This window comes from Bombus huntii, chromosome 8 (assembly GCF_024542735.1).
Source record: "Bombus huntii isolate Logan2020A chromosome 8, iyBomHunt1.1, whole genome shotgun sequence".
Taxonomy (NCBI): domain Eukaryota; kingdom Metazoa; phylum Arthropoda; class Insecta; order Hymenoptera; family Apidae; genus Bombus; species Bombus huntii.
The window spans coordinates 5,867,263-5,881,575 of NC_066245.1; the positions used below are offsets into that span (position 1 = coordinate 5,867,263).

General features: G+C 31.4%; 2 protein-coding genes across 5 annotated transcripts; one reads left to right on the forward strand and one right to left on the reverse strand.

Annotated features, from left to right (window-relative positions):
• Positions 1–277: 277 nt before the first annotated feature.
• Positions 278–10,914, forward strand: LOC126868364 (uncharacterized). 4 transcript variants are annotated; one of them, XM_050623698.1, is made up of 17 exons: positions 278–424; positions 1,409–1,635; positions 2,044–2,169; positions 2,482–2,667; positions 2,776–3,015; positions 3,091–3,195; positions 3,300–4,509; positions 4,894–5,008; positions 5,088–6,473; positions 6,553–6,795; positions 6,871–7,220; positions 7,343–7,607; positions 7,693–7,919; positions 7,995–8,236; positions 8,369–8,383; positions 8,890–9,379; positions 9,749–10,914. In XM_050623698.1, the coding sequence occupies exons 2-17, from the start codon at positions 1,471–1,473 to the stop codon at positions 10,087–10,089; spliced, it is 5,706 nt and encodes a 1,901-aa protein (XP_050479655.1). In that variant the 5' UTR covers positions 278–424; positions 1,409–1,470; the 3' UTR covers positions 10,090–10,914. The 4 variants fall into 4 exon arrangements, with proteins under 4 accessions (XP_050479655.1, XP_050479654.1, XP_050479658.1 ...); XM_050623697.1 differs by having other exon boundaries at positions 304–567; XM_050623700.1 differs by lacking the exon at positions 278–424 and adding an exon at positions 574–758.
• A 340-nt stretch (positions 10,915–11,254) lies between these two features.
• LOC126868369 (probable asparagine--tRNA ligase, mitochondrial) lies at positions 11,255–13,778 on the reverse strand. Its single transcript, XM_050623715.1, has 4 exons — positions 12,996–13,778; positions 12,260–12,831; positions 11,733–12,180; positions 11,255–11,643 (listed from the first exon to the last, which is right to left on the reverse strand). The coding sequence occupies exons 1-4, from the start codon at positions 13,122–13,124 to the stop codon at positions 11,383–11,385; spliced, it is 1,410 nt and encodes a 469-aa protein (XP_050479672.1). The 5' UTR covers positions 13,125–13,778; the 3' UTR covers positions 11,255–11,382.
• Positions 13,779–14,313: the final 535 nt, after the last annotated feature.

Below are 14,313 nucleotides of genomic sequence, written 5' to 3' on the forward strand. Positions count from 1 at the left end.
AAAGTATTTCTAATAATTCATTAAATAAATTTCAATAGACTTCGTAATTTCATTTTGTCGTTTTGTCTCAATATAAATTACTCATAAGAATCGTCTCAATGAAAACGCATCTATATGCTTCCATTTTGCACACTAGCGACACGTGCGGAAAATTGTGAACTTCTAGTATACTAAGCAAACTGGTTGTATTTTGCAACGGAATATGTGATTGGTTCTTTACAGAAATTCAACCGACAGAGTAAGAAATTTATCCAATCACGATGAGCGTTATATATTTGTAATCCCGTTAGAAGGTACAAAGGAATGGTAGCCATTTTACGTGGATATCCCGTTTGGCGTAGCAGTAGTGTCCGCGTGATTATCGCGAAAAGTCAAAATAATCGTGTTTCGGAATATTTCTGTTTTTTCGAAATGCGTTAAAAAGGTAAATGTTAACCAGTGTCGCTTATAGTGTTCTCGGTAAAACTCATTATAGATCGTGAAGTTATAGTATCAATGTCGTTCAAGCTTGCTCGAGTCAGGCGTTAAGGAAATCCAGATGCGTGTTAGTTATTCGTGTACACTTAGGTATTTGTGCTGATCTTCTAGAACGTGCATGGATATTGCAATAGTAGTGTTAAAAAAAACTTTTGGAAAGTGCATAATTGCTAAAACAGTGAAAAAATCGATATGTGTATATGACGTCTATCAATCTTTTGTAAAAAGATTTCAGATAATATTACATAAATAGAGATCATAACGTATTAATTCTTGTTCAGGTTAATGCTTTAAGATTGATTATATTAATTTGTTTAATACAAGCTGAATTTTAAGACATTGTATACATGTCCAATTTTTCTGTCTTATATATATCGCAATTCAGTAAAAATGGAGTGGTCTAACCATAAAAAGTCAAGAATTAATATCAAATAAAGATTTTGTTGTGCACTACATTCTTATTTATATAACAAATAATTTTGATTAGAATATTCCATATTTTTTTGTATATTAAAATTTTCCAATTTTATTGTAATCTCACAAATATGTAACAAACAATAATTATTTAACTGTCCATTGAATTATAATGTTAATAATTTGTTATTACTTTCCAAAGTTGTAGAATGCGTACATGTGAATTTGTAACTATTCAATGTATGGATATATTAATGTTTCTATAATTTTGTAGTTTTTATATTTAGTTCTTTTTATAAAATATTTTTTAAATTTAGCAAACTTTTGTATGATATATTGCACATTATGAATATTTTAAAACAATTATTAAAGTTGCATAATAAAGAATTAATAAATTCTTGTCACTAAATATGTTATTTTAATAAAAGATCAATAAGAGTTATGTGTTTATGTTATTGCCTTCATATATTAAAAAATATGTTGTTGTTCCTAATACCTGTTTCTTTGTATTTCGCAGTATAATTACCACTGTCAATTTGACCAAGATTTGTTGCATTTATCAACTGGCAACACAACATCATGACATCAACAAAGTCTAAGGAAATAGCGGATGAGTATATCTCATCGCTGTCTGATTTGACTATTAACAGTAAACCATTAATTAATATGCTTACTATGTTGGCTGAAGATAACATAGAACATGCACCAGCAATTGTACAAGCTGTTGAGAATCATCTACAAAAGGTTATTTATCTCTTGTAATATATTAGTTCAAATAGTATATAAGTTGTTTTGTACATTATAAAATATATTATGTTTACATTGTTACATGCTTATTTAATATTATTTTTTTACTATCTATAAGAGATTGGTGTTTTGGAAATTTACATGTCTCATTTTTTTTAAATATTTATGAATTATACATTATAAGTGTTAAAACTAGCAAAGCTGTATTTCATACCGTTGTTTATTTAAAATATAACAAAAGTAAATAAAACAAATAAAGATAAATGAAATTTGTATAATCACCTTTTCTTCTTTGTTTTTCAATTGTATTTATGTCACCTTTGTGTATACATTATGGTGTGAAATAATAGCTTAAGTTTATTGATATAAATTTAGATACATATACATTATATTATGTCCTTTTAGGTGAGAAGTGATATCAAATTACCTGTCCTTTACTTGATTGATTCGATTGTGAAGAATGTTAATGGAGCATATTTAAATCTCTTCACTCAAAATATTGTAAATACTTTTTGTGGAGTGTTTGAAAAGGTATGTTTACTAACTACTATTTGAAAAATGCATATTATCTAAAAATATATATTAATCATTTCTATTTTTTTTGTTTAAAATATGTATAGTCTTGTTTTATTTTAAAGTAATTTGCTTGGTCTTATACTATATTTATATTTGAAAAAAAAAAACAAGTGTATTGCAATTGTAAGACTTACATTCCATAGATCTATAAGATAATCATTTAGTCAATATCAGGTCATTGTACTTTGTGTATCTATACTGTAAAGCTTAAAATTTTCTAAAGACAGGAGAAACATAAAACTCAGTATTATTTGTATAAATAATTAGGTGGATGAAAATACAAGAGCCAGCATGTGGAAATTGAGGCAAACATGGAATGATGTATTTCCAGCAAAGAAATTATTTTCTTTGGATGTACGAGTGCAAAGTATTGATCCTGCTTGGCCAATCACTGCCTCTCCTACTAGTGTTTCTTCTGGATCTATCCATGTTAATCCTCGTTTTTTTTCAATGGTTAGTTTAATAAACTTATTTGCTTGAAATATATATATAAATAACGAATATGTGATTAGATAATATATTTTCATACTTGAAATGTAATTCATACAATTTTATTTCTAGCCCCAACAATCAGCAACATCTATTGTCTCACAACCAATTGTAGCACCTGTTAAGCTTCCACCAGGTGATCCTGTAACACCAACGGAAGCAGCAATGCGAGAGCAATTATTAAAGAAACAGCGAGAACTGATAGAACTACAGAAAAAAAAGATTGAATTAGAATTACTTCAAGCTAAAGCTAATTTAGAACAACAACAGCGGCAACTTGATAAACAAGCTGGAAATTTAAAAGCTGAACTGGTGAGTTAAAAAATAATCTTTTTTTAACTGCATTTTTTAATTTTAACCAAACTTTATTATTTTTTCTTTGAATAGGTTGCAGTTACAACACATATTACGCCAAGCACAGAAACTGTCACGCAAGGGAAACCTGTTGCAACCACTGTGCCAAGTCAAGCATCAAAGCAAGTAGCAAAACAGGTAGTTATTTAAATTATACATTTTCATCATTGTGCCACAAAATGCTATGAAGCAAAATTATTGCGTTATGTATTATTTTTTAACAGTAGTTTTCCTATTTGAAGTTTCCAGCAGCAGCCGCTTCACTTCTGAAAAATGCAGGAACGAACAATGGCCCACGAATTGCACCAGCTAGTAGTATAGCAGTAGCATCAGCTAAACCGGTATCTCGTGATCCAAGACTAAAAACTACCTCGGCTCAAGATGTACCAGTTTCAAGCGTGGATCCTCGTCAGCGAATAAGTACACCAACTCAGAAGGATTCGCGGGGTGAAGGCCAAGCGCAGTTAGCGGCACATACAAACACTGTACTTTCAGATCAATTAAAACAGCAGTTACTTTCGAAACAGGCTGTGACTAGCACTATCAACAAGTCTCCGACAAATCTTGCCGGCTCCGATACTGCGACGTTAAACGCTAGTAATAACAATAATGCTAATACGAACCTCAACAATAATAATAACAATAAAAATTTCAGTGGTAACGCAAATAAAGATGCTGTGTCGCATCGAACAAGTCAAAAGAAAGACCCTCGATTGTCTAGTAATAGTAGTGGTAACCTAAACAGTAATAATTCCAAAGGTTCTCAAAGTTTATCTGTGGGTAGTAATAGTTCTTTATCTGCGAGTAATAGAGGAGGTGGAAATAACGATTCCAAGTCGAAAGACTCGAAGAGTTCGAATTCTCGAACTTCTTCATCTTCGGCAATCGACAAGTCTGCTTCCTCAAAATCCTCGCATAGAAAACTAGGTAACAAATCGCGATCTAAACAACCTCAAACATCTCCGTGTAAAATACCGAAAGTCGACAGAGATGCCAGTCCTGTTAGGTCCAAATCTCGTGAAAAAGATAGTGGAGACAGTTCACCATCCTCGCGTACCTCTCCCCAATCCTTCCAAAACTCTAAAAATCGAAAAAAGAATACAAAATCGAGAAAACGCAGTCCAAGCCCTCCATATAGAATTCCTAGGCGTAATGATGCAAAATCCAATTTAAGTCTAAGCAATTCTAGTGGTGTTACTGAGGAGGAGCAATCTGGTTCATTGATAGTCTCTCCTCCTCATCCACCTACATTTAAAGAAATCAGACCGAATGCTAGACAAAGAAATTACGTAAGACGTAATAAGGATGGCAGTCTTAGTCCCGAGCGCTCTCCAGCAAATGCTGGAAACGTTCAAACTGCTGTGGAACCAACTTTGGAATCATCCAGCAAAGATGAAGACTTGAGAGCGACACTACCTCTTCCAGGTGCAGCCGCTTCTGTATTAGAAAAGAGTGAGTTAATATTTTACGTTTTTCAACATAAATATAAATTATTTATAAACACACATGCATCATATACTTTGCATTATTTAATGGTGAGTTAATTTTTTATGATATGTGGTTATAACGATGTCCCTAGCTCTAAAGATTTGCGTCAGAACAATTTCAGCTGTAATATTACTTTAAATCTTCAAAGGCGAAACATTAAAATATATTTTATTCATGAATAATATATTCTTTATTTCTCTGTTTCGAACAAACATTTTTTATTTCTCAAGATATAAAACTAGCATGCAAAAGAGGATGCAATGATCCTATATGTTGGTAAAATTAAATACGCATATAATTCTTGCATAATATACGAGTTATTTCACTTTGCTTCGAAATCTTTTTCAGAAGAGGACTTAGATTTGCGTGTATTACCACCAGCAGTTAATAGTAATAAAAGACAAACTACAGAACACATGGAATCTACATTAGTAAAGAAAACAAAAGCTGAAAAGTTCGATGCGTATGTATTTTTATTTCTTTCTTCCTTGGCTATACAAAATATATAGTGCACAGTTAATGTAACTCTTCTAATTTTATAGATTATTTGGAAATGAAGACGTTGATCTGCGAACATTAACTCATCCCAAAGCTGGACGACCACCTACACCGCCCCCACCTGTAATATCTGGTGAAGATGGCAAAGATGGGTGGGCAAAACTAAAGACACCATCAAAGAATGACAGAGAAAAGCAAGCTAATAATACTGATGATAAGCGTGATGCTAGAGATCGTAACAGAGATAGATTGGGTAGACTGAGGCTTTACAACAAACTTCCGGATGATCCTAAAGAAAGAAGAAGAACATTATCGAACGAAGATCAAGATAACAGATCAGGTCGAAGAGGTCGAGAAAATGATAAACCTGAAAAGAATGAAGACAGAAATATAGAAATAATAATGAAACAAGCTGCAGAACAATTGAATCAAGGATCCATTACTAAAACTCAATACAATACTCTCATTCAAGAAGTTTTACATATGAGCGAAGATCGGAAATTAAGAGCTGCACAACGAAAGGAAAAAGAAGTAGGTTCTATTGTATGGGAAAAGGGTGTAAATTTGGATATAGCGGGTCCAGGTGAGCGTACTTCTACATTTAGTCCTTCTGGTGATAAGGAAATGATGAGAAACAAAGATCATCCTATTGCAAGAAATCCAAACGGCCCTAGGTGGCAAAATCAACCATGGCAACAACCAGGACCATGGGCTCATCCGCCGGGACCTCCTTACGGTGGACCGCAAGGACATTTTAATTCAGATTTTAGACCAGTTGGTCCATGGCAAAATCCAAGACACTTCGGACCAATGCGACCCGACTATCAATATCACGGTGGCTTCAATCATTCTATTGGTCCAAATCCACGATTAGGACCTGGAATGATGGGACCTATGGGACCTAATGGTCCGCTCATGTCAAATTTATTACCTAATGGTCCAATTGGGCCAATGGGCATGCCTAATCCACCTATATCATTACCGGGAATGAACGGACCTGGAATGATGATAAACAATGGACCAATGACAAGTCTTATATCAAATACAAATATGTCATCATTGAATGCTTCAAGAAACGTATCGCCAAGTTCGTCTTCGAAGTATGATATCGAAGATGGCGATCAAAATTATACTACAACGATGATAAAGAATCCAAATCCTCATAGTCGTGAATTACCGCCACCAGACTCAAAATTATTAGATGAAATTGCAAGAGATACTATGAAATCTATAGATATAGACATACAGCATATACCACGTGAAATCAGGTACTACGGTCAAACTGGAGTAGTTTTTATGAATTGGGATGATCCAAGAGAAATCGGATTTCAAGATGGTATACGGCGGATTTTAATTGATGATAAAATCACTATAACCTGTGCATTTAATGATAATTACAAAGAATTTATTTATGAAGGTGAAGTTCATAGGTATGTATCCTAATGTCGTGCACTCGACTAACAGATTTATATATAATGTAAGATGTTATCGACCTGTTTATGTTTTCAGAATTAAATTAGGTGCACCAACGAGAGAGTTATACATTGATGATAGGTGGTATGAGTGTTATTTCGGTGGTATGCCAATAACAGTAGATCTTGGTGGTAAAAAGGTTAGCGTAAAATTGGAAGGACCTCCACCCCTTGTTAAGATTGGTACTGTAAAGAGAACAGACTTAGTAGTTGCCAAAATTAATCTTATTATTAATGCCCGAAATATGGTTCCTGTATTTTTAGATGCAAAACCTCAAATGTTAGTTGTGTTCATATTATTACAAACTTTAGACTAAAGATGTATAAATTATAATACAAATTTAAATATTTACAGATTTGAAATTGAAGGGAAACCTCATACACTTGAATTTATAGACTCGTTACAAACAGTTCTTTTAAATGGGCGGCCATTTAAAGTGGAATTTGGTGGACTGCCTAAACCAATTATTGTTAGGGATAAAAAGCATTTTATAAGATTTTCGGTACTGCCTAGAGGTGTCCGACCAGGATATGTTAAGATAGCAGGTATGAAAGGTGAAGAACCTATCGAAGCACCACCTACCCCGCCTCTATTGACACAAAAGCCGAAAGTGGATGCAGCTTCTACACCAACGCAGTTCTCTGCTGTTGAACATGAATCAACGTCACAAGATGGTTCGGATCTTAGATCTACTCCTAAACCGGGTAAATATTATATTTGTAACAACACATCATGTAATATGTAAAATAGTATGTGGACTGAAATATAGTATATTTTTCTGTGTAATATTGCATTAGACTTGTAGCGAAAATTTGCTTTGTTTCAGATTTGCAATTAGACGTGTTATCTTCAGCTTTACCATCTGCAATGGCACCATCGTCTGGATTATCTTATCAAGCTGAACCAGCTGAAAATCCACCTACAACTGCTCCACCATTATCATTACCGCTGAATATGAATGAACTGTTTCAGAGATTAGTAGAGACTGGTATTGTATCGAATCTTTCTGAACAAAAGAAACAAGAAGAGGAAGAAAAGAAGGAACCAGAAATTATTCCGGTTTCATTTGATAAACCAGAAACACTTAAAGTGTAAGTATAATTTTAATAAAACACTATTTTAAATTAATTATTGTATTTTGCATTAATTTTGAATTGGAAATATTCCTTATTTTAGTAAGCAACCGGCTATTGCGGCAGCATTGTACAGTGGCATGCAGTGTAGTTCTTGTGGTGCCAGATTTGCACCAGAATTAGCAACTCGGTATAGTCATCATTTAGATTGGCACTTTAGGCAAAACAGACGAGAAAGAGATTCTGCAAGGAAGGCTCATTCACGACCTTGGTATTATGATGTTAGTGATTGGATACAGTTTGAAGAAATTGAAGATTTAGAAGATAGAGGTAAACACTTTTTTTTTTTATTATTTATAATCTATTTTGTAATGGGAGACCTAATATCTTATTTACATTGTTTAGTACAAAGTTGGTTTGAAACGGAAAAACAGACGGCTGATACGGAAGGTATTACGGCCGAGGATTCTCCTCAAGAAGCCTCACAGCCTAGTGTTCCCACTGGAACTGATGAGGATTCTAGATGTCAAGTATGTCATGATGCATTTGAACAGTTTTATAATGAAGAAAAGGAGGAGTGGCATCTAAGACCAGCAATTAACTTTGAAGGAAAGAATTATCATCCATTGTGTCTTGATGATTACAAGGTTGGTTTTATCTTATATCTTCCTATATTTTCTGTTAACATTTTATCATATTTCCGATCAGTCAATCGGAATATAATATCGATATAAATATATTAATGAATTCTTCATTTGTTGCATTCTTGCAAAAAATAGGAAAAGAGTCTCGTGGTATGTGCTTCTTTATAATCCATATTTTCATATTGCACTTGCAGAAAGTTTCCGCACTTATAGATATAGTGGAAGTAATTAGGCAATGAAAGATGTAATGTACACTCTGCAATATATATTTTATTTCATTTAACTTTTTAATTTTATAGATTCCTTTTATAAAAATGTATATAACATATAATTTCTTTTTGTCATGAATTGATTTTTAACATTTTGTGCATAAATAAGAATGAAAGTCATGATTACATTTATTATTTAGTAAGATTCAAATTTTATTGAATACATACATCATCTTATGACATAAATAATTTGGATGATTAATTTAAAGTAATTTCTAATTCACATATATATGTTAGGAAGTAAGGTAATAAGAAATGTTCATTTACATAAAATTTTGTTGCACGTTTATAGTTCTTACCATTGTATATTTGTATCATTATATATTTTATTGTATTGTATATATTGTATATTAATTTATTAATATATTGCTTTCTTTACGCCATTAGAGAGCTTTGGAAAAATCTGCGCTTGAAGAAACAATAGAGGAAATGGAGGATGAAAAAAAGGAGAGCTCAGATGAAACATTCGCTGAAGAAAATAAGACTGATGAATTAAGTATGGAAGCATTAAAAACTGAATTTGAAACAGTAGAACCGTCGGATGAAATAATAGAAGATAAGGTACCGGAAGAATCTACTGAAATGGAGACTAAAGAGGAGGAAACTATAATTGAAGATAATGCAGATATTGAACAAAATGAAAAAATGGAAGAACAAGAATTAGAATGTAGTAATAAGGAGGATGTTGATATGGAAAGTATAGAAAAAGAAGATTCAGTCGAAACAGAAATACCAGAAACAGAAAATGTGGATAAATCCTTTGAAAATATTAAAATTAAAGAAGAACCAATTGACGAACCTGAGGAACAATTAGAAGTGGAACATTTCGATTTTACTAACATAGAAATTAAAGAAGAACCTATTGAGCAGGAACCAGGTACGTATTGTATGCTATATACTGGGTGGTTGGTAACTGGTGGTACAAGCGGAAAGGGGGTGATTCTACGCGAAAAAAGAAGTCGAAAATATAGAATAAAAATTTTTCATCTGAGGCTTTGTTTTCGAGAAAATCGACTTTGAATTTTCGCTCGTGCGCGTGCGGTACGTTATAACGGATCTCACTGTAGGACGTTGTCTCAATGGAAAAATTAAAAAAAAAAATTAAAAAAAATTTTTATTCTATATTTTCGACTTCTTTGCGTAAAATCACTCCCTTTCCGCTTGTACCACTAGTTACCAACCACCCTGTATATATACTTTAATACAATAAATTTTTTAAAAATTTGTGGGATAATTTTACATATAGATCCTGAAGAAAGTATAATAACTGAACCTGCAACGGTTGATACAACATACGCAGCTGTGAAGAGTTCTATAGATGGGAATGTAGAATTGGATTCTACGCCTGCGGCGATGCCAGCGGCTCCATCTCGAATTAAAATCAATATTACGAAACCATTGTGTATCAATAAAGAGCCAGAAGATTCAAAGGAAAAAGAAAAACCTATAGTTGAGACACCTACTGAAGAAATAATAGAACCTTTGGTGCCTGCTTCTATCAAACCTACTTTGCAAGGTAGAAAACTTTCAAATTTACCTCCTGTGGAAAGAGGGCAAGAGTTATCAGGACTCTGCTCAATTATGTAAATAGTAGATGTAATGTATTTGAAATATGTATGTATGGGAGTGTGAGAATGAATTCATGTTTAGCACTACTTAAAATTAAGTTTTGTTGCATTGTATATCATATTTGTGCAGCTTGTACGACGTGATGTAGTGTGATTACAGAATTTTTTGCTTTCTTTTTTTATTGTATTATTCATTTTTCTGTATTTTACTTTTCTATTTTTTGCATTTCATATGCACAATTTTTATCTGAACATTTCTTTGAACTGCTAATGTAGTAAAAAGAATTAATCACATCTATTTTCAAATATCACGTCGTATAAGCTAAAAGTACGTGTTATAATGTGTGATTGTATAAGTGTATGCGTGTATTTAGTTTTTAAATTTTAATTAAGGTGAAAAGAGAACAAAAACTGTACATATTTAATGTAATCGAAACAGTCTAACTAGAAGCGAGATATGATATAGTAGCATTCCCAATAATATCGAGTGCAATCGTGTTTCGTGACAGAGAAGTGTCAGGAATGTAATACTGATATGCACAAGACTAACTGAGAATTTCATACCGTTTGTACTTTGTAAAAACATTTGAATGGTATTCGATATATTGTTTTCTAGAAGCATCATCCCCAATTTGATTTTACAAAGCACGAAAACGAGGTCCCGTAGAAATGATGGAAGATTACCCAATTTAGTTAGGTGTACAAATTGTGTGATATAAAATTGTTGATTATAATGTACATAATACCAACATAAAATTAATCCCGACGATATTGGGTAAAGAAGAACAGTTACTACTAGAGAAGAATTATTTTGTTGTATAAAAAAAAAATCTTGTTAATCATTCGGGGTCTGACGTCCTTTGGTTGCTTATTTATGATCCTACTAAATTTACCTGTCTAAAATATCCCTTATGATAATCGCTATTGCTGAAGAACTTTAGAAATTTAAATTTTTAACTATAAAAATATTTGAAGAAATAAACAAGTATTAATAAAAAGTTACTCTTTAGTTGAGATCTGTTTCGGTATTCAATAAATCTTATTTTTAGAAAAAAAAACTGATTTGATGTTACTGTTTTCTCCTTATACTTAATCTAATAATTTTGTAATATTTGACGTTGAGAGCATAATAAAAAACTAATAAATTTCTAAAATAGTTTTCTACACTGATTATTCCATATAAATGTTTGTTTACGTTTTCCCTAAAAGAAAATTTATTTTTAAATACTTTAATTGCATACAATAATTATATGTATATTTATATACTTTGTTATGGGATAACCATGTAGACAATAGGTCTTGAGATTTCTATTTATAAGCTACAATTATGGGGCCACCTTGGGAAAGGGATTGTATCCTTAATATTTGGTATATTAAAAATAAATTGTAAAAATCTTTCAAACCCCATTCCAAAACCCCCAGTTGGAACATTACCATATTTTCGAAGTTCTAAGTACCAAGAAAGATTAGACATTAAGGGTAACTTTGACTTTAACTTTTCATAATCATCTTCACGTATACTGCCTCCTACTAACTCCCCTACAGTAGGTACTAAAAGATCTATTGCATCAACCTTAAAAAAAAGGATCATATATACCTTTACAATGACTATTTGAAAAGATATTTATCAAATTCAAAATTTATTAAATTCACTATACTCACCTTTGAAGAATTATCTTTACATTCTTTCATATAAAAAGGTTTCATTTCTTTTGGCCAATTTGTAATAAATATGGGAATATTATCGTTATGTTTCACTAGAAACAATTCATGCTCTTTAGATAGGTTTGCTCCGTATTTAATAGGAATCTCTAAGCAACTTGTATTATTTTGTAAAATATTAATTGCTTCATCATACGTTATACATGCAAATTTTTTATCCAACCACTGTACCTCACAACCACCTATTGCATGTATATCTGAAGCACATTTTACGAGTATATCTTTAACCACATATTTTATTAATGATTCAACTTCAATCATTATATTATCAATACTATTAATAAATGCTAATTCAGTTTCTAACATATAAAATTCAGCTAAATGTAATCTTGCTTTACAATTTTCAGCTCTGAATACTGGTCCAAAGGTATATACTTTTGTAAATGCTCTAAAATGTTTATGCATACTTTAGGTATATAATTTTTCTTTGCTTAAATATTATTCATAAAATCCTATAATCTATTCACCTGGCAGCAGCTTCTAAATGTAATTGTCCTGATACTGTTAAAAAAGATTTAGTATTAAAAAATGATTCTTCTTCCCCTATACCTTCCCTTTTCATTGATTTTAATAGATCTTTACAATCTGGCTTAACTAAAAATAATTTACCAGCTCCTTCACAGTCATTTGAAGTTAAAATTGGTGTATGTATATGAATATAACCTTTACTTCTCAAATAATTTTCAATAGTTGCAGATGTCATATCACGTATCCTTAATAAAGATGAAAATGTTCTAATTCTTGGTCTTAAATGAAGAAACTGTCTAACATAATCCACATGATACAGTTTTCTTGGAGCAAAAGGATATCCATCCATAACATCACATATACCAATTACAACGATATTATCTGTATGTAGTTCAACTTTACCATTTGGATTTAAGGCTAATTTTCCTTCTGCCTTAATACTACTTCCAAAACTTAATTTGTCTGGTTTATTTGATTTTGATACAACAAGTTGGAACATATTAGGAGTTGATCCATCCATAATATCAATAAAAATACTATTTTTCATCTTTCTCAGTGCATAAACCCAACCCTATTTTTAATAAATTGTTTCAAAGGTTAATATCACAAATAACAAGAGATATTAATAATCAACACTATATAAAAAAATATTTATAATATTCAATACAAAGAAAGAACATGAATGAATCCGCAATTAAATATCAAAATATTAAAAAACTATAAGATACAGCTAACCTGTACTTTTACATGTTTTCCAACAATAGTTTCAGAATTATCATTACATATTTGCAACATACTGTGGACATGACATCTTTGGACTTTAAGGATAGCAAATAAATTCCTGTTAAACTTAAGAAGTGACATCTTTCTTTTGTTTTTGCGAAATTTGTGCAATTAATGATAACAAAATCACAAAGTTATTACCACAAACAAGATATAAGATAGACCTAACATACAATATAAATTTGTGTTCCGCGATCCGGGAACTACGTAGCCCAGGTTACTATTTTCATGTCAGATACGACATTATCGGTTCAGAATAAAATATGAAATCATCGTTATTGGTATGGTAGGAATGATAATTAAATCTAGTGGCAGTTAATTATTTTCGATATAATTAGTAATCAGAATTGATATACGTATTGATTAATTATAAGAACAGAAACTCTCAGATTCTGAAATACCGACCTAAAAAAAATCAGAGTGTTTCTTATGCCCTCTGCGATTTGTTACAGCGAAGGTAGAAATTAGATATATTGAACTCAATCATCGAAAGCGATAAAGATAATACATTATAGCAGAATCGTATGTACCGTGTATATACCTATAGAAAGATCTATATTTGTTAAATTCTCGAAAGGAAGTCTGTTACTTCAACTTGGTCTAAGTCGATACGTTCTACTGTTGTTTTATAAAATATTTTTTAATCCTTTCTTAATTTTTAAGTTTTTAATTAAATAGGAAAACTTAATATAATATTTGTATTTGAATATTTTGAAGAACTGATTTTCTAGAAATTTCAATTGAGAATACGTATTCTTATTATTTTCAATTTATTATTCCAAGATGAGCAAATAAGAGATGGGACATAGCCATTTTCAGCAGCTCCTTACACAAAATTAATCAAATGTTAATGATTTTTGCCGACGACATGAAAAATGATTTTTATATTGTACTACAATAAATTTTAGATGTTATAAATTAAATTGTCAATAAGTGCAAGTTTATACTTTTTTTGTAGGCTTTTGCCTTTTTTTAATTATCACGATACAGGAGTTGAAGCAAAACTGAGCTCGTGTACTTCGCTTTTTTTTAATTTTTACCCTAGGAGTTTATCTAGGAATTTAGAGTTGTATCTATTAGTTCAGGGCCAATTTACCAGCATAACTCGTCTATGTTTTTACCTATTACAAGGTGACTTTTTCCTAAGGTCGAAAGGTGACAATTTTTATCGATGTTATGAAAAGTGATGTTTCCTTTATAATAAAATAAAATTTAATAATTTTAAAATCTTTATTGTAAATTGACGCCATCAACGATTTATTACAATAAT

Coding starts and splice junctions, on each gene's coding strand:
- LOC126868369 (XM_050623715.1), bottom strand. CDS start 13,124: ATGTCACTTCTTAAGTTTAACAGGAATTTATTTGCTATCCTTAAAGTC. Junction 12,181..12,259: donor CATTTAGAAGCTGCTGCCAG/GTGAATAGATTA, acceptor TAAACATTTTAG/AGCATTTACAAAAGTATATA. Junction 11,644..11,732: donor GTAAAGATAATTCTTCAAAG/GTGAGTATAGTG, acceptor CTTTTTTTTAAG/GTTGATGCAATAGATCTTTT.
- LOC126868364 (XM_050623698.1), top strand. CDS start 1,471: ATGACATCAACAAAGTCTAAGGAAATAGCGGATGAGTATATCTCATCG. Junction 5,009..5,087: donor AAAGCTGAAAAGTTCGATGC/GTATGTATTTTT, acceptor CTAATTTTATAG/ATTATTTGGAAATGAAGACG. Junction 6,796..6,870: donor TTAGATGCAAAACCTCAAAT/GTTAGTTGTGTT, acceptor AAATATTTACAG/ATTTGAAATTGAAGGGAAAC.